Raw genomic sequence first — 22,681 nt, 5'->3', positions numbered from 1 at the left:
AAAAAATCCACAAAACTTGTTAAATTCACTTCCAAGCACGTGGAGGAGATCCCGAGATTCTCATGGCTCCCAAAATCTGCAGGGATGGGAGACAGAAATCCCAAAAATTCATGGATTTTCCTCAGAAGGGAGCAGGAAAATCTCCCAGAGAAAAACAAGGATCCCTCGGAAAATCCCCCCCACCCCACTCCGGAGGCTTTCCCTGGGAAGAGAATTCTGTGAGCATTCAAATAATTTCGGGATAAACGGGAAAAACGAGTTCCTGGAGCTTCCCAGGGCTCAGCCCCCATGGGATCCCTGCGGATATTTTGGAATTTTTCCCACTAAATTCAGGCCAAAACCGTCAGAATTCCCAATTATCCCGGAAAATCCTGGCCTGGGTGGGGAGAAAAATCCCAAATCCCAATTTTTGGGCAAATTTTCCAGGGGGAAATGGACGGGAGGGAAACTCCAGATGAACTTTTCCCTCTCAATTCCTGGTGGGAATTCTGCCAGGGGTGGGATCCCAGGGATAGGAACAATTCCCAAATAAATGGGAAAAATAAAAAGCCACAAAAATTTGGATTAATCCTGAATTTTCCTCTTTTTTTCCTCCTAAATCCAGCAGGAATTCCCAAAAATCCATGCCCAGCCCAAATAAATTGGATTTTCCAGGAAGAAGAGGAGCTCCAGAGGCTGGGGAGGAGGAAGAGGAGGAAGCTCCCGATAAAATATCCCGAAGGAAAAGGAATCCCATGGAAAACCGGCTCTTCCAGGGGCTGTTTGGGGCTGGAATTTGGGAATTTGGGAATTCCCACCCCTGGAATCAGCTGGGAATGTGGCAATTTTATTCCTGAGCGGGTTCAGCTTCAATCCACGGCTCCTGAATAATCCCCAATTGATCCCAAAACATCATTCCAGCCCCGAATTCCAAGGGATTCCCGGAATCCTGGGATTCCCAGGGTTCTGAGGGTGGGAATAATTAGTGCCAGCCGGGATAATTGGCTGGAACAGGGAGGGGTTAAAGCTGGGAGGGAACTCCTCAGGATCCATCCCAAACTTCTGGATCCGTCTGGAGCTGCCCTGGATCCATCCCAGACCCCTCCGGATCCATCCTGAACCTCTCCAGATCCACCAGGACCCTCTGGATCCACCCCAACCTTCCCTGGATCCATCCTGAACCTCTCCAGATCCATCCTGAATCTCACCAGATCCACCAGGACCCTCTGGATCCATCCCAGACCCCTCCGGATCCATCCTGAACCTCTCCGGATCCACCCCAACCTTCCCTGGATCCATCCCAGACCCCTCCAGATCCCTCCTGAACCTCTCCAGATCCATCAGGACCCTCGGGATCCATCCCAGACCCCTCTGGATCCACCCCAACCTTCCCTGGATCCATCCTGAACCTCTCCAGATCCATCAGGACCCTCTGGATCCACCCCAACCTTCCCTGGATCCATCCTGAACCTCTCCAGATCCACCAGGACCCTCTGGATCCACCCCAACCTTCCCTGGATCCATCCCAGACCCCTCCAGATCCATCAGGACCCTCTGGATCCATCCCAGACCCCTCTGGATCCATCCTGAACCTCTCCAGATCCATTCAGAGGCTTCCTGGATCCAACAGGACCCTCTGGATCCATCCTGAACTTCCCCTGGATCCATCCCAGACCTCTCCAGATCCATCAGGACCCTCTGGATCCATCCCAGACCCATCCTGAACCTCCCCTGGATCCATCAGGACCATATGGATCAATCCTAACCTTCCCTGGATCCATCCTGAACCTCTCCAGATACACCAGGACCCTCTGGATCCACCCCAACCTTTCCTGGATCCACCCTGAACCTCTCCAGACCCATCAGGACCCTCTGGATCCATCCTGAACCTCTCCAGATCCATCCTGAACTTCCCCTGGATCCATCAGGACCATTTGGATCAATCCCAACCTTCCCCGGATCCATCCCAGACCTCTCCAGATCCATCCTGAACCTCTCCAGACCCATCCCAGCCTTCCCTGGATCCATCAGGACCCTCTGAATCCACCTCAACCTTCCCTGGATCCATCCCAGACCCCTCCAGATCCATCAGGACCCTCTGGATCCATCCCAGACCCCTCTGGATCCATCCTGAACCTCTCCAGATCCATTCAGAGGCTCCCTGGATCCAACAGGACCCTCTGGATCCATCCTGAACTTCCCCTGGATCCATCCCAGACCTCTCCAGATCCATCAGGACCCTCTGGATCCATCCCAGACCCATCCTGAACCTCCCCTGGATCCATCAGGACCATTTGGATCAATCCTAACCTTCCCTGGATCCATCCTGAACCTCTCCAGATCCATCCTAAACTTCCCCTGGATCCACCCCAACCTTCCTTGGACCCATCCCAGCCTTCCCTGGATCCATCCTGAACCTCTCCAGATCCATCAGGACCCTCTGGATCCATCCCAGCCTTCCCTGGATCCATCCCAGACCTCTCCAGATCCATCCTGAACCTCTCCAGACCCATCCCAGCCTTCCCTGGATCCATCAGGACCCTCTGAATCCACCCCAACCTTCCCTGGATCCATCCCAAATCTCTCCAGATCCATCAGGACCCTCTGGATCCATCTCAGACCCCTCCAGATCCATCCTGAACCTTCCCTGGATCCACCCCAGACCTCTCCAGATCCATCCTGAACCTCTCCAGACCCATCAGGACCCTCTGGATCCATCCCAGCCTTCCCTGGATCCACCCTGAACCTCTCCAGATCCATCCTGAACTTCCCCTGGATCTACCCCAACCTTCCTTGGATCCATCCTGAACCTCTCACAGACCCATCCTGAACCTCTCCAGACCCATCAGGAGCCTCTGGATCCCTCCCGATCCCGTGGATCCCTCTCCGGCTGGATCCTGGCAATCCCAAATCCCTGCACACTCACCTCAGCCGGGAGCGATCCCAGCCGCGCCCGGATCCCGGCAACCCCGAGCGGGAGCGTTCCTCAGGAATCTTCGATCCCCTTTTTCCTCCTCCTCGGATTTTTCCTTTTGTTTTAATTCTTTTTTTTTTTTTTTTTTAAATAAAACTCCCCAAAAATCCCCCGCGGAGGCTCCCGAAGTTCCAGCGGCGGCCGCAATTCCAGAGGCCGGGAAGGCTGGCAGTCCTTGCCGGAAAACAGCGGATTTTTATCCAAAAAAAAAAACCTTTTTTCTTTTTCCTTAAATTCCTAAATAATAATTTATCGAGGAAAAGCCAAGTGCGGCGTTACCCTTAAGTCATTCCTGCTTCCAGGGACAGCATTCCCGAGGGAGGAATTCCCTGGATCACGGATTTCACACGGATTTGGGTTCGCTCAAAGCAAAAACCGCAGGAAAAAAGCCAAAAAAACCTCGCTGGAGTGAAGAAATCCTTGGAATTTCATCCCGCTCCTCCTGCGCCTCAAATCCCGGGATTTTCTGACCCTTGGGAGGAGCCGAAATCCCGGGGGAAAAAAAACGGGAAAAGCGCTGCTGTTAAATAAGACAAATACAAAACGAAAAAGCTCCGATTTTACAGCGATTTCGGCTGAAATCGGCTCCAAATTCCGGAGAGAAAAAAACCAAAACCGGGAGCACCGGGGGGGTTCTTCCCGTTAAAGGCCTTTAAAGCCCCGGTTCGGCCCCGGAGGCCTCGGGAAGGGCCCGGCTCGAGCCCAAAAAGCTCCGCTCAAGCCTCGGCCAGGCCTCAAACGGCGCCACCGAGCCCCGGGCAGGCCCCAAACGGCCCCGCCGAGCCCCGAAAGGCGGCGGGGAGGCCCCGGTAAGGCCGCGGGGAGGCCCCGGTAAGGCCGCAAAAGGCCCCGAGCAGGCCCCGCTTCTCTGCCGGGGAGGCTCCGGTCAGGCCCCGGGGAGGCTCCGGCGGCGGCAGCGTCGCGAGGAGCGGCGGGGGGAGCGGCGGGGCCCCCCCTGCGGCCCGTCCCAGCCCGCCGAGCGCGGGGGCCCCTCCCGGCCCCTCACGGCCCCTCAGGGCCGGCCCAGCCCCGGCGCCGCCATCTTGGCTCCGTCCGCTTCGCTCCCCGCTCCCCGCGGGCGGCTCCGCCCTGACGTCACTTCCGGCAGGCCGAGGCCACGCCCTCACCCCGCGGGGAAGCCACGCCCACATCCGGGCACTCGCGCGCCCGCCGCGGCTTCGCGTCCATAGGGAAACACGGGGAGGGCGGCGCCATGTTGGGTGAGGGCAACATGGCGGCTACATCCGGGTTACTGGCGTTGGCTTCAGAGCCATTGGTTAATATGGGATCGGCGCCATCTTGAGTGAGGGCAGCCTGGCAGAGCGGGAACGCGTGGCGGCGCGGCCGCCATCTTGGAAAACGTGAGGCGGGGGCGCCGCCATCTTAACTGAGGGCAGGCCGGGGGGCCCGGGGGGGGTTTTGAGGGAATTTTGGGGTTTTTTTGGGGCGTTTTGGGGCATTTTGGGGCCTGAGGGAAGGGGTGAGGAGGGAGGGGAGGGGATGGGGGTCAGGGAGGCTCCTGGGAGGATGGGAGAGGGGTGGGGTGGGGCTGTTTGAGGGGGGGCTGCGCTGGGGGGAGGGGTGTGGGGATGAGGGGGGCGTGGGGACAATGAGGGGACAATGTGGGGACAATGTGGGGACAGTGTGGGGACGAGGGGGGTGAAGACAATGGGAGGGGTACGGGGACAATGCGGGACAAGGTGGCGCTGTGGGGACAAGGGAGGAGTCCCCGCTGAGGGCGGGGGGGACACGCTGGCGACAGGGAGGCGACAATGGGGGAGGGGTCGGTGCCACAGGGAGGCGACAGTGGGGGAGGGGTCGGTGCCACCCCCTGTGCCCCCATTGCCCGAGCGTGTCCCCTCCCCCTCCCCCCGAAGCGTCACCTTTGCCCCTGCCTGGCTCCGGGGGAAACTGAGGCAGCGCCAGGCCGGGGAGGGGACACGGGGGGGGGGGGGGTGACCTGGGTGTGTCCCCCTCCCCTCCCCCCCCCCCGTTCGCTGCCTCTGCCCGCGGGGCCCCACACCCAATTATAGTGATTGTAATTGTAATTAGTGTAATTAACGCGGCACGCGCCGCCGCGGCGCCGGGCCCTGCGGGGGGGGTGGGGGGGGGGGGGTCCCGGTGTCCGCGGGGGGGTCCCCGGGAGGGACCGAGGGGACACGGAGGGGACACGGAGGGGACACGGAGGGGACACGGAGGGGACACGGAGCACAACGGGGGGGTCTGGGGGTGTCCCCATGTCCGGGGGGGTCACTCGGGAACGAGAAGGGGGAGCCGGGAGGGGGTCCCGGGGGTCTTGGGCGGGGTCCCGGTGTCCGGAGTGTCGCCGGTGTCCCGGGAGGGGACACGGGAGGGTTACCCAGGGTCAGGCCGGCGCTTTCCGGGTGGTCCCCGGTGTCCGGTGGACCTCGGGGCGGGGGATCCGGAGGCTCCCGGGGATGTCCCGGGGGTGTCCCGGGGGTCCCGGTCCGGTACCGGTACCGGTGTCGGGGGGGGATACAGTCCCGGGGCGGGGCGCGGTGCCCGGGCGGTGTCCGGGCGGTCCCGGTGAGTCACGGTGGCCGCCCCGAGCCTCCCCCCCGCGCCCCCCGGTCCGGCCCGCCCCCGCCGTGCCTATCCCGGGCCGGGCCGCGCCCCGCCACTGCCCGCACCGCCACCGGCACTGCCCGCACCGACACCGGCACCGACACCACCGGCACCGCCACCGGCACCACCGGCACTGCCAGCACCGACACCGGCACCGGCACCCGCACGGTGAGTGCGTGCCGCACCCCGGAACCGGGGTCGCTCCTGCACCCCAAAACCCCGGGATGGTTAGGAACACCATCCCTAAATCCCCTTTTGGGGGACCCCCGCCCAGCCCCGGGAACGGGGAGGGTCACTTTGTTCTGATGGGGGGGTCGCTGCTGAACCCCAAAACCGGGGAACCCCATCCCTAAATCCCGCTTTGGGGGACCCCCGCCCGGCCCCGAGTCCAGTGGGGGGGGTCGCTTCTGCACCCCAAAAAGGGAGAACCCCATCCCTAAATCCCCTTTTGGGGCACCCCCGCCCAGCCCCGGGAACGGGGAGGGTCACTCTGTTCTGATGGGGGGAGCTCGTTCCTGCACCCCAAAAAGGGGGACCCCATCCCTAAATCCCCTTTTGGGGGACCCCCGCGCGGCCCCGAGACCGGGGAGGGTCACTCCTGCACCCCAAAAAAGGGGGACCCCATCCCTAAATCCCTCTTTGGGCACCCCTGCCCAGCCCCGCTCCCGGGGACCCCATCCCGGTGCCCGTTTTTGGGGGGGCTCCGTCCCGCACCCCGATTTTGGGGGGGGTCTCTACGCCAAACCCCGTTTTGGGGAGGATCAATCCTGACCCCAAATTTGGGGACCCCGATCCCGCACCCCGATTTTGGCGGGGAGGAATCTTGAGCATCACTTTGGGGCACCCCATCCCTGCCCAGCACTTTGGGGGGGGTCTTAACCCCAAACCCCCTTTTGGGGGGGGTCCCACCCTTTGGGGAAATTCACTTTTGGGGCGGCTCCTCCTTTTTTGGGGGTTCCCCCTTCTTGGGGCGGTTCCCCTTTCCTGGGGGGTCACTTTTGCTGACGGTTCCTCCTTTTTTTGGGGGGGGATCTCCTTTCTTGGGTGTGCCCCCCTTTTCTTGCGGTCGCTTTTGGGGGGGGTTCCCCCTTTTTTTTGGGGGGGGGGGGTCATTTTGTGAGTTCCTCCTTCTTTCGGGGATCCCTCTTATTTTTGGGATTCTCCTTTTGTGGCGGGCTTTTTCCCTTTTTGGGGCGGTTTCCCGTTTTTTTGGGGCGGTTCCCCTTTTTCCGGCGGTCACTTTTGGGGGAGTTTCCTCCTTTTTTACGTTTTTTTTTAGGGGGGGAAGGATGGGGGAAACTGAGGCGGGGCCCCCTTGGGGAGGGGCTACGGGACCGCCCCCCCCGTGAGTCACCGGGGTGTCCCCAAAGGGGGGGGGGGACAGCGGCCACACCCTCGGGACGTGTCCCCCTCCTGTCCCCCCCGCGCTGAGTCACGCCCGGAGCATTCCCGGACATTCCTGGAAAATCCAGCGGCTCTGGAATCCGCGGCGCGGGGCGGGGGGGGATTTGGGCGCTCCTGGAGGGGATTTGGGGGATCCGGGAGGGAATTTTGGGGGTCCAGGAGGAATTTTAGGGGTCCAGGAGGAGTTTGGGGATCCCAGGAGGGAATTTGGGGGGGGTCCAGGATGAATTTGGGACGCCCAGGAGGAGCTTGAGGGATGCAGGAGGGAATTTTGGGGGTCCAGGAGAAATTTTGGGGGTCCCAGGAGGGAATTTGGGGGGTCCAGGAGGAATTTAGGATGTCCAGGAGGAGCATGAGGGATGCAGGAGGGAATTTTGGGGTCCAGGATGAATTTTGGGGGTTCAGAAGGAATTTTGGGGATCCCAGGAAGGAATTTTGGGGGTCCAGGAGGAGTTTGAGGGATGCAGGAGGGAATTTTGGGGGTCCAGGAGAAATTTTGGGGGTCCAGGAGGAGTTTGGGGATCCCAGGAGGGAATTTGGGGGGTCCAGGATGAATTTGGGACGCCCAGGAGGAGCTTGAGGGATGCAGGAGGGAATTTTAGGGGTCCAGGAGAAATTTTGGGGGTCCAGGAGGAATTTTGGGGATCTCAGGAAGGAATTTTGGGGGTCCAGGAGGAGTTTGAGGGATGCAGGAGGGAATTTTGGGGGTCCAGGAGAAATTTTGGGGATCCCAGGAGGGAATTTGGGCGGTCCAGGAGGAATTTGGGATGTCCAGGAGGAGCTTGAGGGATGCAGGAGGGAATTTTGGGGTCCAGGATGAATTTGGGGGGTTCAGGAGGAATTTTGGGGATCCCAGGAGGGAATTTGGGGGTCCAGGAGAAATTTTGGGGGTCCAGGAGGAATTTTGGGGATCCCAAGAGGGAATTTGGGGGGTCCAGGATGAATTTGGGGTGTCCAGGAGGAGTTTGAGGGATGCAGGAGTGAATTTTGGGGGTCCAGGAGGAATTCTGGGGATCCAAGAGAGAATTTAGGGTGTCCAGGAGGGAATTTTGGGGTTCCCAGGACAAATTTGGGGGGTCCCAGAGGGAGTTGGGGGGGGGCAGGAGGGAATTTTGGAGGGAATTTGTGGGAATTTGAGGTTCCCTGCAGGATTTGGGGGTTCCCAGGGGGAAATTTGAAGTTCCCACTGGGAATTTGCGGTTTCCCATGGGGAACTGGGAATTCTCAGTCATAATTTTGGGGTTTCCAGGCAGAATTTTGAGGTTTCTGAGGGGAAATTTGGGGTTCCCGGGGGGAATTTTGATGTTCCCATTGGGAAATTTGAAGTTCCTGGGGAAAAATTTTGGGGTTCTCCGTGGGAATTTGGGATTCCCAGTCAGAAATTTGAAGTTCCTGAGGGAAATTTTGAGGTTCCCATTGTGAATTCAGGTTTCCCATTGAAAATTTTGGGGTTCCCATTGGGAATTTTGTGTTTCCCATCGGGAATTTTGGGATTCCCATCAGGAATTTGTATTTCCCATCGGGAATTTTGCCTTTCCCATCGGGAATTTCGGGTTTCTTATTAGGAATTGTGGTTTCCCATTGGGAATTTGTCATTCCCATTGGGATTGTTTTTGTTCCCACTGGGATTGTTGATGTTCCCACTGGGATTTTTGATGTTCCCACTGGGATTGTTGAGGTTCCCATTGGGGTTTTTGAGGTTCCCATTGGGATTTTGGGATTGTTGATGTTCCCATCGGGATTTTTGAGGTTCCCATCGGGATGTTTGATGTTCCCACTGGGATTTTTGATGTTCCCATTGGGATTTTTGATGTTCCCACTGGGATTTTTGATGTTCCCACTGGGATTTTTGATGTTCCCATTGGGAATTGGGGTTTTCCATTGGGATTTTTGATGTTCCCATTGGGATTTTTGATGTTCCCATTGGGATTTTTGACGTTCCCACTGGGATTTTTGATGTTCCCATTGGGATTTTTGATGTTCCCACTGGGATTTTTGATGTTCCCATTGGGATTTTGGGATGTTTGATGTTCCCACTGGGATTTTTGATGTTCCCACTGGGATTTTTGATGTTCCCATTGGGATTTTGGGATTTTTGATGTTCCCACTGGGCACTGGGGTTTTCCATGGGGAATTTGTGGTTGCCAGCAGGAATTTGGGCACTGCAGGACCCAGGATGCCGTCGCAGCTGGAGCACGCCATGGAGACGCTGATGTTCACCTTCCACAAGTACGCGGGGGACAAGGAGCACCTGGCCAAGGAGGACCTGCGGGCGCTCATGGACAAGGAATTCCCGGGATTCCTCGAGGTGGGCGCGCTGGAGGGGATGGGATGGACAGGAGGAGCTGGAGAACCCCAGGATCTGAGCTCATGAACCTTGGGATCAAACCTGATAGAACCCTGGGATTGGATCCCATAAAACTCTGGGATCAGATCCCACAAACCCTGAGATCAAATCCTATAGAACCCCGGAACAGAGCCTGCAAACCTTGGGATCACACCCCATAAAACCTGGGATGGGATCCCATAAACCCTGGGATCAAAGCCCAGGATTGGATCCCATAAAATCCCCAGATCAGACTCCATTAACCTTGGGATCAAATCCTATAGAACCCCAGAATCAGACCCCATAAACCTTGGGATGGGATCCCTTAAACCCTCGGATCAAACCCTATAGAACCCTGGGATTAGATCCCATAGAACCCTGGGACAGAACCCCACAGCACCCTGGGATCAGCTCCTATAAAACCCCGGGATCAGGGGACAACGATCCCCCCATTCCCTTTCCCCCATTCCCATTTGGGATCTGACCCCATTCCCATTTGGGATCTGACCCCATTCCTGTGTGGGATCTGACCCCATTCCCTTTCCACCATTCCCATTTGGGATCTGACCCTGTTCCCATTTGGGATCTGACCCTGTTCCCATTTGGGATCTGACCCCGTTCCTATATGGGATCTGACCCCATTCCTGTGTGGGATCTGACCCCATTCCCATGTGGGATCTGACCCCGTTCCCATGTGGGATCTGACCCCGTTCCCATGTGGGATCTGACCCCGTTCCCGTGTGGGATCTGACCCCGTTCCCATTTGGGATCTGACCCTGTTCCTGTGTGGGATCTGACCCCATTCCCATATGGGATCTCTGACCCCGTTCCCATGTGGGATCTGACCCCATTCCCATTTGGGATCTGACCCCGTTCCCATGTGGGATCTGACCCCGTTCCCATTTTGGATCTGACCCTGTTCCCATTTGGGATCTCTGACCCCATTCCCGTGTGGGATCTGACCCCGTTCCCATGTGGGATCTCTGACCCCATTCCCGTGTGGGATCTGACCCCGTTCCCATGTGGGATCTGACCCCGTTCCCATTTGGGATCTGACCCCGTTCCCATTTGGGATCTGACCCCGTTCCCATTTGGGATCTCTGACCCTTTTTTCCCATTTGGGATCTGACCCCGTTCCCATATGGGATCTGACCCCATTCCCATGTGGGATCTGACCCCATTCCCATATGGGATCTGACCCCATTCCCTTTCCCCCATTCCCATTTGGGATCTGACCCCATTCCCATTTGGGATCTGACCCCGTTCCCATTTGGGATCTGACCCCATTCCCATTTGGGATCTGACCCCGTTCCCATGTGGGATCTCTGACCCCGTTCCCATTTGGGATCTGACCCCATTCCCGTGTGGGATCTCTGACCCCGTTCCCATGTGGGATCTGACCCCGTTCCCATTTGGGATCTGACCCCGTTCCCGTGTGGGATCTGACCCCATTCCCTTTCCACCATTCCCATGTGGGATCTCTGACCCCGTTCCCATATGGGATCTGACCCTGTTCCCATATGGGATCTGAGCCCGTTCCCATATGGGATCTCTGACCCTTTTTCCCGGTGTTTTCCCCCAGAACCAGCGGGACCCGCAGGCTCTGGAGCGGATCCTGCGGGATGTGGAGCAGAGCCGCGATGGCCGCGTCGGCTTCCAGGGCTTCTTCTCGCTGGTGGCCGGGCTGACCATCGCCTGCAACGACTACTTCGTGCTGCACATGAAACAGCGCGGCCGCCGCTGAGGGGAGCCCCCCGGGGAGCCCCCCACCCACCCCGGGGAGCCCCCACCCACCATGGGGTGACCCCCACCCACCCCGGGGTGACCCCCACCCACCCAGGGGTGACCCCCACCCACCCCGGGGAGCCCCCCACCCACCATGGGGTGACCCCCACCCATCCAAGGGAGCCCCCCACCCACCCGGGCTTCACCCCAAACCCGCCTCGGATCCTGTCCCCAAATCCTAAATGTGCCCCGACCCCTCTGCCTTGGGGTTCTGACCCCTCCTCCTGAACTCCCCCTGGGGGGATTGAGACCCCCCACCCATCCAAGGGTGCCCCCCACCCATCCAAGGGTGCCCCTCACCCACCTGAGCTTCACCCCAAACCCGCCTCAGATCCTGTCCCCAAATCCTAAATGTGCCCCGACCCCTCTGCCTTGGGGTTGTCACCCCTCCTCCTGAACCCCCCCTGGGGGGATTGAGACCCCCCACCCACCATGGGGTGTCCCCCACCCATCCAGGGGTGTCCCCCACCCACCCAGGCTTCACCCCAAACCCGCCTCAGATCCTGTCCCAAAATCCTAAATGTGCCCCGACCCCTCTGCCTTGGGGTTCTGACCCCTCCTCTTGATCTCCTGAACCCCCCCTGGGGGGATTGAGACCCCCTCCATCCACCCAGGGGTGACCCCCACCCACCCAGGGGTGTCCCCCACCCACCTGAGCTTCACCCCAAACCCACCTCGGATCCTGTCCCCAAATCCTAAATGTGTGCCCCGACCCCTCTGCCTTGGGGTTGTCACCCCTCTTCCTGAACTCCTGAACTCCCCCTGGGGGGATTGAGACCCCCCACCCACCCCAGGGTGCCCCCCACCCATCCAGGGGTGCCCCCCACCCACCTGAGCTTCACCCCAAACCCCCCTTGGATCCTGTCCCCAAATCCTAAATGTGCCCTGACCCCTCTGCCTTGGGGCTCTGACCCCTCCTCTTGAACCCCTGAACCCCCCCTGGGCGGGATTGAGACCCCCCACCCACCCCAGGGTGCCCCTCACCCATCCAAGGGTGCCCCCCACCCACCATGGGGTGCCACCCCAAACCCGCCTCGGATCCTGTCCCCAAATCCTAAATGTACCTTGATCCCTCTGCCTTGGGGTTCTGACCCCTCCTCCTGAGCCCCCCCTGGGGGGATTGAGACCCCCTCCCCACCCAAGGGTGCCCCTCACCCATCCAGGGGTGCCCCCCCAAACCCGCCTCGGATCCTGTCCCGACCCCAAACCTGTGCCTCGATTCCCCTTTGTGGTTCTGAGCCCCCCCCGGGGGGATTGAGACCCCCCCCCACCCATGGGTGCCCCCCCCCACCGGGGGAGCCCCCCACCCTCCCCTCAGGGGGTGCCCCCACCCTGGGGTGCTGCCCCGGGTCCCCAATAAAGGGCTTTTGTATGAAACCGCAGCTCTCTCTTCTCGGGGCCCCTTTGGGGTCCTTTTGGGGTCCTTTTGGGGTCTCTGGGGTCCCTTTGGGGTCTCTGGGGTCCATTTGGGGTCTCTGGGGTCCTTTTGGGGTCTCTGGGGTCCCTTTGGGGTCCCTTTGGGGTCTCTGGGGTCCCTTTGGGGTCTCTGGGGTCACTCTGGGGTCCCTTTGGGGTCTCTGGGGTCCCTTTGGGGTCTCTGGGGTCACTTTGGGGTCCCTTTGGGGTCTCTGGGGTCCTTTTGGGGTCCCTGAGCCCTTCAGGTCCCCCCGGGGTCCCTCTGGGGACATTCGGGGCCGTTTGGGGCTATGGGGGAGCTCTGTGGGGTTCCAGAGCCTTCCATAGGGTCCCATAGGGGTTCCATGGGGTTCTAGAGCATTCCATAGGGTTCTATAGGGGCTCCATGGGGTTCTAGAGGGTTCCATAGGGTTCTATAGGGGTTCCATGGGGCTCCATGGGGTTCTAGAGGGTTCCATAGGGTTCTATAGGGGTTCCATGGGGTTCTAGAGGGTTCCATAGGGTTCTATAGGGGTTCCATGGGGTTCTAGAGGGTTCCATAGGGTTCTATAGGGGTTCCATGGGGCTCCGTTCCCGCCCCTCAGGCCCCGCCCCCGGAAGCGGGGAAGCCCCGGAAGCCCCGTGACGTCACGGCGGTGGGCGGGGCCTGGGCGCGCGCGGGTCCGGGCAGGGCGGGGGGACCCGGGGGGGGACACGGGGGGACAATGGGGGGACACGGAGAGGGACAGTGTGGGGACACGGGGGGGACAGTGTGGGGACACGGGGGGACACAGAGGGGACACTGGGGGGGACAGGGGGGGACACGGGGTCGGGACACGGGGGGAGACAGGGGGGGACAGTGTGGGGACACGGCGGGGACACAGGGGGGACAATGGGGGGACAGTGTGGGGACCCGGGGGAGACACGGTGGGGGAACACGAGGGGACACAGAGGGGACACGGGGGTGACACAGAGGGGACACGGGGGGGAACACGAGGGGACACAGGGGGGACACGGGGGGGACACGGGGGTGACAAAGGCGGCGGGGGGGGACACGGGGGGCTCGGGGGTGGCCTTGGCTGGGGGTGGGGGTGACAGGTGACGTCACGGGCAGCGTGGCGGGGGCCGCTGTGACAGCGGCCGTGACGTCACCGCCGGGTGTGACATCACGGCCGGCGTCACTGAGCGGCTGTGACGTCAGCTGTGACCTCACCAGCCACGTGTGACATCACCAATTACCCCAGGTGTGACGTCACCTCCGACCGCGCGCGACATCGCCGGTGACGTCACCGACCGCTCGCGACGTCCTCGGCGCAACCGCGCTCCAGGTGCGACCGCGCCGGTGACGTCATTACCCGCGCGTGACGTCGGAGGTGACGTCACGGAGCAGCGTGACGTCACGGCCCGTCCCCGCAGGTGTCCCCGCGGCGATGCTGCCCCGCCTGGCGCTGCCCCGGGCCCTGCGCGCCGTCCCCGGGGCGCGGCGCTGTCACCGTCACCGTCCCCCGCGGGACCTGGCTGTCCCCAACCCCGGCTGGAGCGAGCGCATGCGGTGGCACTACGGTCACCTGCTGGACACCGCCACCGCCCGCGGCTGGACACGGCTGCCCAGCTTCCGCCGCGCCCGCCTGCACCGCACACGTGCGTCAGTGTCACCCGAGTGTCACCCGAGTGTCACCTGTGTGTCACCTGTGTCACCTGTGTGTCACCTGTGTCACCCGAGTGTCACCTGTGTCACACCTGGGACACCTGAGTGTCACCTGTGTCACCTGAGTGTCACCTGAGTGTCACCTGAGTGTCACCTGTGTCACCTGTGTGTCACCTGTGTCACACCTGGGGCACCTGAGTGTCACCTGAGTGTCACCTGTGTCACACCTGGGACACCTGTGTGTCACCTGAGTGTGTCACCTGTGTCACCCGAGTGTCACCTGAGTGTCACCTGTGTGTCACCTGAGTGTGTCACCTGTGTCACCTGTGTCACACCTGGGACACCTGAGTGTGTCACCTGTGTCACCTGTGTGTCACCTGTGTCACACCTGGGACACCTGTGTGTCACCTGAGTGTGTCACCTGTGTCACCTGTGTCACACCTGGGACACCTGTGTGTCACCTGAGTGTCACCTGAGTGTCACCTGTGTCACACCTGGGACACCTGAGTGTCACCTGTGTCACCCGAGTGTTACCTGGGGGTCCCCAAAGCCCCTGTCCCCCCCTGCTGTGTCCCCGGTGTCCCCAGCCCAGTGACAGCGCTGTCCCCGCAGAGATGCCGGGGCTGGCCGGTGACAGTGACGGTGACGGTGACAGTGACGGTGACGGTGACAGTGACGGTGATGGTGACGGTGACAGTGATGGTGACAGTGACGGTGACACGCGGCTGTTCCCACAGAGATGCCGGGGCTGGCCGGTGACGGTGATGGTGACAGTGACGGTGACGGTGACGGTGACGGTGACACGCGGCTGTTCCCGAGGGCCATCGAGGGGGACGGGGACGGCTTTGAGTTCGCCATGTTCCTCAGTGTCCCCGAGCGCCGCCTGCGCTGCCTCTGCCAGCCCGGGCCCTTCCTGGAGGGACACCCGGGGTGAGTGACACCGAGTGACACCGAGTGACACCTCCTGTCACCTTCTGTCACCTCCTGTCACCCATTGTCACCCATTGTCACCTATTGTCACCTCCTGCCACCCATTGTCACCTCTGCCAGCCCGGGCCCTTCCTGGAGGGACACCCGGGGTGAGTGACACCGAGTGACACTGAGTGTCACCTCCTGTCACCCACTGTCACCTCCTGCCACCCACTGTCACCTCCTGCCACCCACTGTCACCTCCTGTCACCCACTGTCACCCATTGTCACCTCTGCCAGCCCGGGCCCTTCCTGGAGGGACACCCGGGTGAGTGACACCAAGTGACACCCATTGTCACCTATTGTCACCTCCTGTCACCCATTGTCACCCATTGTCACCCATTGTCACCTCCTGTCACCCATTGTCACCCATTGTCACCCATTGTCACCTCCTGTCACCCATTGTCACCCACTGTCACCCATTGTCACCTCTGCCAGCCCGGGCCCTTCCTGGAGGGACACCCGGGGTGAGTGACACCGAGTGACACCCATTGTTACCCACTGTCACCCACTGTCACCCATTGTCACCTATTGTCACCCATTGTCACCTCCTGTCACCTATTGTCACCCACTGTCACCCATTGTCACCTATTGTCACCTCCTGTCACCTATTGTCACCTATTGTCACCTCCTGTCACCCACTGTCACCCATTGTCACCCATTGTCACCCACTGTCACCTATTGTCACCTCTGCCAGCCCAGGCCCTTCCTGGAGGGACACCCATGGTGACACCCCCGTCACCTGCTGTCACCTCTGTGACACCCTGTCATGACAACCCCAATGTCCCCTGGTGTCCCCCTCACATCCCCCTGGGTGTCCCCAATGCCCCCACTGACCCCAGTGTCCCCAATGTCCCAATTGTCCCCGATGTCCCTGATGTCCCTGCTGACCCCGATGTCCCCCAATATCCCCAGTGTCCCTGATGTCCCCAATGTCCCCAGTGTCCCCAATGTCCCCGCTGACCCCACTGTCCCCGATGTCCCCGCTGACCCCGATGTCCCCAATGTCCCCGATGTCCCCACTGTCCCCAGGCTGACCCATGGCGGTGCCATCGCCACCCTCATCGACACCTCCCTGGGGACGCTGGCCCTGGCGCTGGCCGGGCGGGTGGTGACAGCCACCCTCAGCATCGACTACGTGGCGTGAGTGGCACTGTCCCCGTGTCCCCAAGGTCAGGGATGTCCCCAAGGTCAGGGATGTCCCCAAGGTCAGGGTGTCCCCAAGGTCAGGGATGTCCCCAAGGGCTCTCTGGGTGTCCCCAAGGTCAGGGATGTCCCTAAGCTCTGGGTGTCCCCAGGGTCGGGGTGTCCCCAAGGTCTGGGTGTCCCCAAGGGCTCTCAGGGTGTCCCCAAGGTCAGGGTGTCCCCAAGGTCAGGGATGTCCCCAAGGTCAGGGTGTCCCCAAGGTCAGGGGTGTCCCCAAGCTCTGGGTGTCCCCAAGGTCAGGGATGTCCCCAAGGTCAGGGTGTCCCCAAGGTCAGGGTGTCCCCAGAGGCTCTCAGGGTGTCCCCAAGGTTGGGGTGTCCCCAAGGTCTGGGTGTCCCCAAGGTCAGGGATGTCCCCAAGGTCAGGGTGTCCCCAAGGTCAGGGTGTCCCCAGGGTTGGGGTGTCCCCAAGGTCAGGGATGTCCCCAAGGGCTCTCAGGGTGTCCCCAAGAAGGGTCTGAGTGTCCTCAAAGCTCAGGGGTGTCCCCAAGGGTGTCTTCAATGTCCCCAAGGGTGGCGTGAGTGTCCCCAGGGGAGGGGACACACACCTGGGGTGACACCAGAGGACCAGGGGACACCGGGGTGACCGGGGGGGGCATGAGGGGGACATGGGGGTGACCAGGGTGGCACTGGGGGACCAGGGAGGGGACACGAAGGGACACTGAGGTGACCCAGGAGGACCCGGGGGGCCATGGCAGTGACCAGACCCCGGTGTCACTGTGTGTCCCCAATGTCCCCAATGTCCCCAATGTCCCCAGGCCTGTCCCCCTGCGCTCGCTGCTGCTCTGGAGGTGACAGGGCTGTCCCCAATGATGTCCCCAATGTCCCCAGGCCTGTCCCCCTGCGCTCGGTGCTGCTCCTGGAGGTGACAGGGCTGTCCCCAATGATGTCCCCAATGATGTCCCCAATGTCCCCAATGTCCCCAATGTCCCAGGCCTGTCCCCCTGCGCTCGGTGCTGCTCCTGGAGGTGACAGGGCTGTCCCCAATGATGTCCCCAATGTCCCCAATGATGTCCCCAATGTCCCCAGGCCTGTCCCCCTGCGCTCGGTGCTGCTCCTGGAGGTGACAGGGCTGTCCCCAATGATGTCCCCAATGTCCCCAATGATGTCCCCAATGTCCCCAGGCCTGTCCCCCCTGCGCTCGGTGCTGCTCCTGGAGGTGACAGGGCTGTCCCCAGTGATGTCCCCAATGTCCCCAATGTCCCCAGGCCTGTCCCCCTGCGCTCGGTGCTGCTCCTGGAGGTGACAGGGCTGTCCCCAATGATGTCCCCAATGTCCCCAATGTCCCCAATGTCCCCAATGTCCCCAGGCCTGTCCCCCTGCGCTCGGTGCTGCTCCTGGAGGTGACAGGGCTGTCCCCAATGATGTCCCCAATGTCCCCAATGTCCCCAGGCCTGTCCCCCTGCGCTCGGTGCTGCTCCTGGAGGTGACAGGGCTGTCCCCAATGATGTCCCCAATGATGTCCCCAATGTCCCCAATGTCCCCAATGTCCCCAGGCCTGTCCCCCTGCGCTCGGTGCTGCTCCTGGACGCGTTCCTGGAGCGCCGCGAGGGCCGGAAGCTCTTCCTGGGCTGTGACCTGAGGGACGCCGAGGGGGACACGCTGCACGCCAGGGCCACCGGTGAGGGGACACCGGGGACAGCCTGGGGACAGCCTGGGGGTGCTGGGGACACTGGGGGACACTGGGGACACGCTGCACGCCAGGGCCACCGGTGAGGGGACACTGGGGACACTGGGGACAGCCTGGGGGTGCTGGGGACACTGGGGACACCGGGGGGGGCTGGGGACAGGGGGGACACGCTGCACACCAGGGCCACCGGTGAGGGGACACCAGGGACAGCCTGGGGACACCAGGGGACACTGGGGACAATGGGGGCTGGGGGCAGCAGGGACAGCAGGGACACGCTGCACGCCAGGGCCACCGGTGAGGGGACACTGGGGACAATGGGAGAATGGGACAGCCTAGGGACACTGGGGGACATGCTGCACGCCAGGGCCACCTGTGAGGGGACACCAGGGACAGCCTGGGGACACCAGGGGACACTGGGCACAATGAGGGCACCAGGGGACACGCTGCACGCCAGGGCCACCGGTGAGGGGACACTGGGGACAATGGGGACACCGGGGACACCGGGGGGGCTGGGGACAGTGGGGACAATGGGGACACCGGGAACAGCCTGGGGACAGCGGGGAGCTGGGGACAGCCTGGGGACACTGGGGACACGCTGCATGCCAGGGCCACCGGTGAGACCGGGGACAGCCTGGGGGCACCAGGGACACCGGGGGGGGCTGGGGACAATGGGGACACCGGGGACACCGGGGGGCTGGGGACAGCAGGGACGCGCTGCACGCCAGGGTGAGGGGACAGGGCTGGGACATCCCGGGGCGCTGGGGACAGTCTGGGGACACCGGGGATAATCTCAGGGGGCTGGGGACACGCTTGGGGACACCGGGGTCCCCACCTGAGGTGTCCCCTCTGTCCCCAGGGCTCTTCATCCAGCAGGACCTTCCCAAGGCAGGGCAGGGACAGTGACCTGTGACTGTCACCTCTGTCACCTGTGTGTCACCAGTGACACCTGAGTGTGACCTGTGTGTCACTGTATGTCACTGTGTGTCAGCAGTGACACCTGAGTGTGACCTGTGTGTCACCAGTGTCACCTGTGTGTCACCTGTGTGTCACCTGTGTGTCACCAGTGACAACTGAGTGTCACCTGTGTCACCTGTGTGTCACCAGTGACACCTGAGTGTGACCTGTGTGTCACCTGTGTCACCTGTGTGTCACCTGTGTGTCACCTGTGTGTCACCAGTGACAACTGAGTGTCACCTGTGTGTCACTGTATGTCACTGTGTGTCAGCAGTGACACCTGAGTGTGACCTGTGTGTCACCTGTGTCACCTGTGTGTCACCTGTGTGTCACCTGTGTCACCTGTGTGTCACCTGTGTGTCACCAGTGACACCTGAGTGTCACCTGTGTGTCACCAGTGTCACCTGTGTCACCCTCGGTGACATCCGTGTCCCCCTGGATCTCCTTCAGTCAGCCCTGGGTGTCCCCCCCGTGTCCCCCCCCACCGTGTCCCCCCCATGTCCCCCCCATGTCCCCCCCCGTGTCCCCCCCCATGTCCCCCCCGTGTCCCCCCCGTGTCCCCTCCGTGTCCATCAGAGCCGCTGCCACCACCTCTCGTGTCCCTCGTGTCATTTTGGGGTCCGGGGGGGTCGGGTGGGACCCCCCAGTGTCCCCCTTCGTGTCCCCCCAGTGTCCCCCCCGTGTCCCCCCAATGTCCCCTCCGTGTCCCCCCCCGCTGTCACCGCGGGGTCCCCAAGGGGGGGACACGGGGGGGACACGGGGGGGGCTGAGTGGGGACACCCCCAACTGGGAACTCCGGGGGGGTTTGGGGGGGGTCCCGCACCCCAAAACTGAGCCCGGAGCTCCCATTGGGGGGGTCGGGAGGATTTGGGGGTGTCCCCCCCCGCCCCCAAACCCCTCCGTGCCTCAGTTTCCTGCGGGGGAGATTCGGAACTTTCCCGCGGTTTTGGGGGGGGGGGGGGCAGGATGCCGGGGGGGGGAGGGGGCGGGGGGGGGAGGGGCGGGGAGATGGGGGAGGGGCGGGGGGGGGGAGGGGGGGGGGCCCCGCGCCCCTTAAAGGGCCCCGCCCGGGCCGGGGCTGGAGGGACCCGGAGCCATGAGAGGTGCGGGGGCACGCGAGTGTGCAAGGGGGGGGGGGGGGGAGTGTGCAAGAGGGGGATGGGAGTGAGGATGAGTGTGCAAAGGGGGGGATGGGAGGGGGGGTGAGTGTGCAAGGGGGGGGGGTGAGTGTGCAAGGGGGGGGATGGGAGTGAGGGTGAGTGTGCAAGGGGGGGGGAGGGGTGAGTGTGCAAGGGGGGGGGGTGAGTGTGCAAGGGGGGGATGGGAGTGAGGATGAGTGTGCAAAGGGGGGGATGGGGAGGGGGGGGTGAGTGTGCAAGGGGGGGGAGGATGAGTGTGCAAGAGGGGGGATGGGATGTGAGGAATGAGTGTGCAAGGGGGGGGGGGGGGGGGGAGTGTGCAAAGGGGGGATGGGAGTGAGGGTGAGTGTGCAAGGGGGGATGGGAGTGAGGATGAGTGTGCAAGGGGGGGGAGGGTGTTGTGTGCAAGCGAGGCACCTCCAGGTGTGCGAGGGAGGCGCGGGGGTGTTGGGCAGGGTGTGAGCGGGGCCGGGTGTGCAAGGGTGCGGGGGCACACGCGTGTGTCGGGGGTGTGCAGGTGTCACAGGTCACACGCGTGTCACAGGTCACACACACGTGTCAGAGTTCACACACGCGTGTCTCATGTCGCACAGCGCGTGTTTCGGGCTGTACAGGTGTGTCACAGGGTGCACATGGGTGTGTCACACGCGTGTCACAGGTCACACACGCGTGTCACCGGTCGCACACGCGTGTGTCGGGCTGTACAGGTGTGTCACAGGGTGCACACGCGTGTCACAGGTCACACACGCGTGTCACATGTCGCACACGCGTGTTTCGGGCTGTACGGGTGTCACAGGTCACACACGTGTGTCACAGGTCGCACACGCGTGTGTCGGGCTGTACAGGTGTCACTGGTCACACACGCGTGTCACAGGTCACACACGCGTGTCACAGGTCACACACGCGTGTGTCGGGCTGTACAGGTGTCACAGGTCGCACACGCGTGTTTCGGGCTGTACAGGTGTGTCACAGGGTGCACACGGGTGTTGGGAGCTGCACACGCGTGTGTCAGGAGTCACACCTGTGTCACACTCCGGTTCCTGGTCACACCCCCCGCGTGTGTCACACTCCCGCGTGTCTCTGTCCCTGTCCGCTGTCCCCGTTGTCCCCGCGTGTCCCCGCTGTCCCCCGCGTGTCGCTGTCCCCGCTGTCCGCTGTCCCGCTGTCCCCGCGTGTCGCTGTCCCGCTGTCCCGCTGTCCCCGCTGTCCCCGCGTGTCGCTGTCCCGCTGTCCCGCTGTCCCCGCTGTCCCCGCGTATCCCCGCGTGTCGCTGTCCCGCTGTCCCCGTGTGTCCCCGCGTGTCCCTGTCCCGCTGTCCCCGCGTGTCCCCGTTGTTCCCGCGTGTCGCTGTCCCGCTGTCCCCGTGTGTCCCTGTTGTCCCCGCTGTCCCCGCGTGTCCCCGTGTGTCCCCGCGTGTCCCCGCTGTCCCCGTGTGTCCCCGTTGTCCCCGCGTGTGTCGCTGTCCCGCTGTCCCCGCGCACCTGCGGGTCCCTCCCTTGATGTGGCTGCGGGGGGGCCCCGGGGACCCCTCGGTGACAGCGTTGGGGGACGCGCAGGTGGCACCGCCCCACCCCCCACCCCCCCGCGGCCCCCCCTGGGAACGAGGCGGGAGCGCCACCGAGTGCTGGGGACCCTCCTGTCCCCCCCGTGTCCCCCTCCTGTCCCCCCCGTGTCCCCCCCGTGTCCCCTCCTGTCCCCTCCTGTCCCCTCCTGTCCCCACTGTCCCCCCCCGTGTCCCCCCCCGTGTCCCCTCCTGTCCCCTCCGTGTCACCCCCCGTGTCCCCTCCTGTCCCCTCCTGTCCCCTCCGTGTCACCCCCGTGTCCCCTCCTGTCCCCTCCTGTCCCCTCCTGTCCCCACTGTCCCCCCCCGTGTCCCCCCCGTGTCCCCTCCTGTCCCCCCCGTGTCACCCCCGTGTCCCCTCCTGTCCCCTCCTGTCCCCTCCGTGTCACCCCCCGTGTCCCCTCCTGTCCCCTCCTGTCCCCTCCTGTCCCCACTGTCCCCCCCCCGTGTCACCCCCGTGTCCCCTCCTGTCCCCTCCGTGTCACCCCCGTGTCCCCCCGTGTCCCCTCCTGTCCCCTCCTGTCCCCCCCGTGTCCCCCCGTGTCCCCTCCTGTCCCCCCCGTGTCCCCCCCGTGTCCCCCCCGTGTCCCCTCCTGTCCCCCCCGTGTCCCCCCGTGTTCCCCCCCCCGTGTCCCCTCCTGTCCCCTCCGTGTCCCCTCCTTGTCCCCTCTTGTCCCCCCCGTGTCCCCTCCGTGTCCCCTCCTGTCCCCCCCCCGTGTCCCCTCCTGTCCCCTCCCGTCCCCTCCGTGTCCCTCCTGTCCCCTCCTGTCCCCCCCGTGTCCCCTCCTGTCCCCCTTCTTGTCCCCCCTCCGTGTCCCCTTCTTGTCCCCTCCTGTCCCCTCCTGTCCCTCCCGTGTCCCCTCCTGTCACCCCCCCGTGTCCCCTCCTGTCCCCTCGTGTCCCCTCCTGTCCCCCCGTGTCCCCTCCTGTCCCCTTCTTGTCCCCTCCGTGTCCCCTCCTGTCCCCTCCGTGTCCCCCCCGTGTCCCCCCCGTGTCCCCCCCGTGTCGCGGTGCCGGGCCGGGTTTTGTGGGGGGGTCCTGGGGGGTCCCCGGGGCTTGGGGACATCGAGAGCCCCGGTGAGAGCCCCGGGGTGCGGGACTGGGGGGACTGGGGGGGTGAGGGGGA

At 62.8% G+C, this 22,681-nt stretch overlaps 3 protein-coding genes and 1 long non-coding RNA gene across 7 annotated transcripts; 3 read left to right on the top strand and 1 right to left on the bottom strand.

The window, feature by feature from the left end:
- Window positions 1–126: 126 nt before the first annotated feature.
- On the bottom strand, window positions 127–2,862 carry LOC131590296 (uncharacterized). Its single transcript, XM_058860229.1, has 6 exons — window positions 2,790–2,862; window positions 2,637–2,725; window positions 1,930–2,593; window positions 1,608–1,806; window positions 1,264–1,565; window positions 127–1,139 (listed from the first exon to the last, which is right to left on the bottom strand). The coding sequence occupies exons 3-6, from the start codon at window positions 2,240–2,242 to the stop codon at window positions 892–894; spliced, it is 1,062 nt and encodes a 353-aa protein (XP_058716212.1). The 5' UTR covers window positions 2,243–2,593; window positions 2,637–2,725; window positions 2,790–2,862; the 3' UTR covers window positions 127–891.
- Window positions 2,863–4,200: 1,338 nt separating this feature from the next.
- Window positions 4,201–11,044, top strand: S100A10 (S100 calcium binding protein A10). 4 transcript variants are annotated; one of them, XM_058860240.1, is made up of 3 exons: window positions 4,201–4,314; window positions 9,095–9,251; window positions 10,852–11,044. In XM_058860240.1, the coding sequence occupies exons 2-3, from the start codon at window positions 9,120–9,122 to the stop codon at window positions 11,011–11,013; spliced, it is 294 nt and encodes a 97-aa protein (XP_058716223.1). In that variant the 5' UTR covers window positions 4,201–4,314; window positions 9,095–9,119; the 3' UTR covers window positions 11,014–11,044. The 4 variants fall into 4 exon arrangements, with proteins under 4 accessions (XP_058716223.1, XP_058716221.1, XP_058716222.1 ...); XM_058860238.1 differs by lacking the exon at window positions 4,201–4,314 and adding an exon at window positions 5,578–5,707; XM_058860239.1 differs by lacking the exon at window positions 4,201–4,314 and adding an exon at window positions 5,581–5,707 and having other exon boundaries at window positions 9,092–9,251.
- A 1,968-nt stretch (window positions 11,045–13,012) lies between these two features.
- Window positions 13,013–18,858, top strand: LOC131590515 (acyl-coenzyme A thioesterase THEM4-like). The gene is made up of 7 exons (XM_058860650.1): window positions 13,013–13,130; window positions 13,694–13,777; window positions 13,866–14,090; window positions 14,835–15,027; window positions 16,099–16,209; window positions 17,768–17,892; window positions 18,758–18,858. Exons 3-7 carry the CDS (start codon window positions 13,880–13,882, stop codon window positions 18,802–18,804), a joined length of 687 nt encoding a protein of 228 aa, XP_058716633.1. The 5' UTR covers window positions 13,013–13,130; window positions 13,694–13,777; window positions 13,866–13,879; the 3' UTR covers window positions 18,805–18,858.
- LOC131590516 (uncharacterized) lies at window positions 16,235–16,829 on the top strand. Its single transcript, XR_009280099.1, has 3 exons — window positions 16,235–16,437; window positions 16,581–16,614; window positions 16,702–16,829. It is a non-coding gene; the product is annotated as an uncharacterized LOC131590516 (long non-coding RNA).
- Window positions 18,859–22,681: the final 3,823 nt, after the last annotated feature.

This window comes from Poecile atricapillus, chromosome 33, assembly GCF_030490865.1.
Source record: "Poecile atricapillus isolate bPoeAtr1 chromosome 33, bPoeAtr1.hap1, whole genome shotgun sequence".
NCBI classification, from domain to species: Eukaryota; Metazoa; Chordata; class Aves; order Passeriformes; family Paridae; genus Poecile; species Poecile atricapillus.
Note: the sequence above shows the minus strand (reverse complement) of the source record. Positions and strands in the feature narration are given on the sequence as shown.

Coding starts and splice junctions, on each gene's coding strand:
- S100A10 (XM_058860240.1), top strand. CDS start 9,120: ATGCCGTCGCAGCTGGAGCACGCCATGGAGACGCTGATGTTCACCTTC. Junction 9,252..10,851: donor AATTCCCGGGATTCCTCGAG/GTGGGCGCGCTG, acceptor GTTTTCCCCCAG/AACCAGCGGGACCCGCAGGC.
- LOC131590296 (XM_058860229.1), bottom strand. CDS start 2,242: ATGGGTCTGGGATGGATCCAGAGGGTCCTGATGGATCTGGAGAGGTCT. Junction 1,807..1,929: donor CTGGGATGGATCCGGGGAAG/GTTGGGATTGAT, acceptor GATCCAGGAAAG/GTTGGGGTGGATCCAGAGGG. Junction 1,566..1,607: donor GGATGGATCCAGAGGGTCCT/GTTGGATCCAGG, acceptor GGAGAGGTTCAG/GATGGATCCAGAGGGGTCTG.
- LOC131590515 (XM_058860650.1), top strand. CDS start 13,880: ATGCTGCCCCGCCTGGCGCTGCCCCGGGCCCTGCGCGCCGTCCCCGGG. Junction 14,091..14,834: donor CGCCCGCCTGCACCGCACAC/GTGCGTCAGTGT, acceptor CTGTTCCCACAG/AGATGCCGGGGCTGGCCGGT. Junction 16,210..17,767: donor CTCAGCATCGACTACGTGGC/GTGAGTGGCACT, acceptor CAATGTCCCCAG/GCCTGTCCCCCTGCGCTCGG.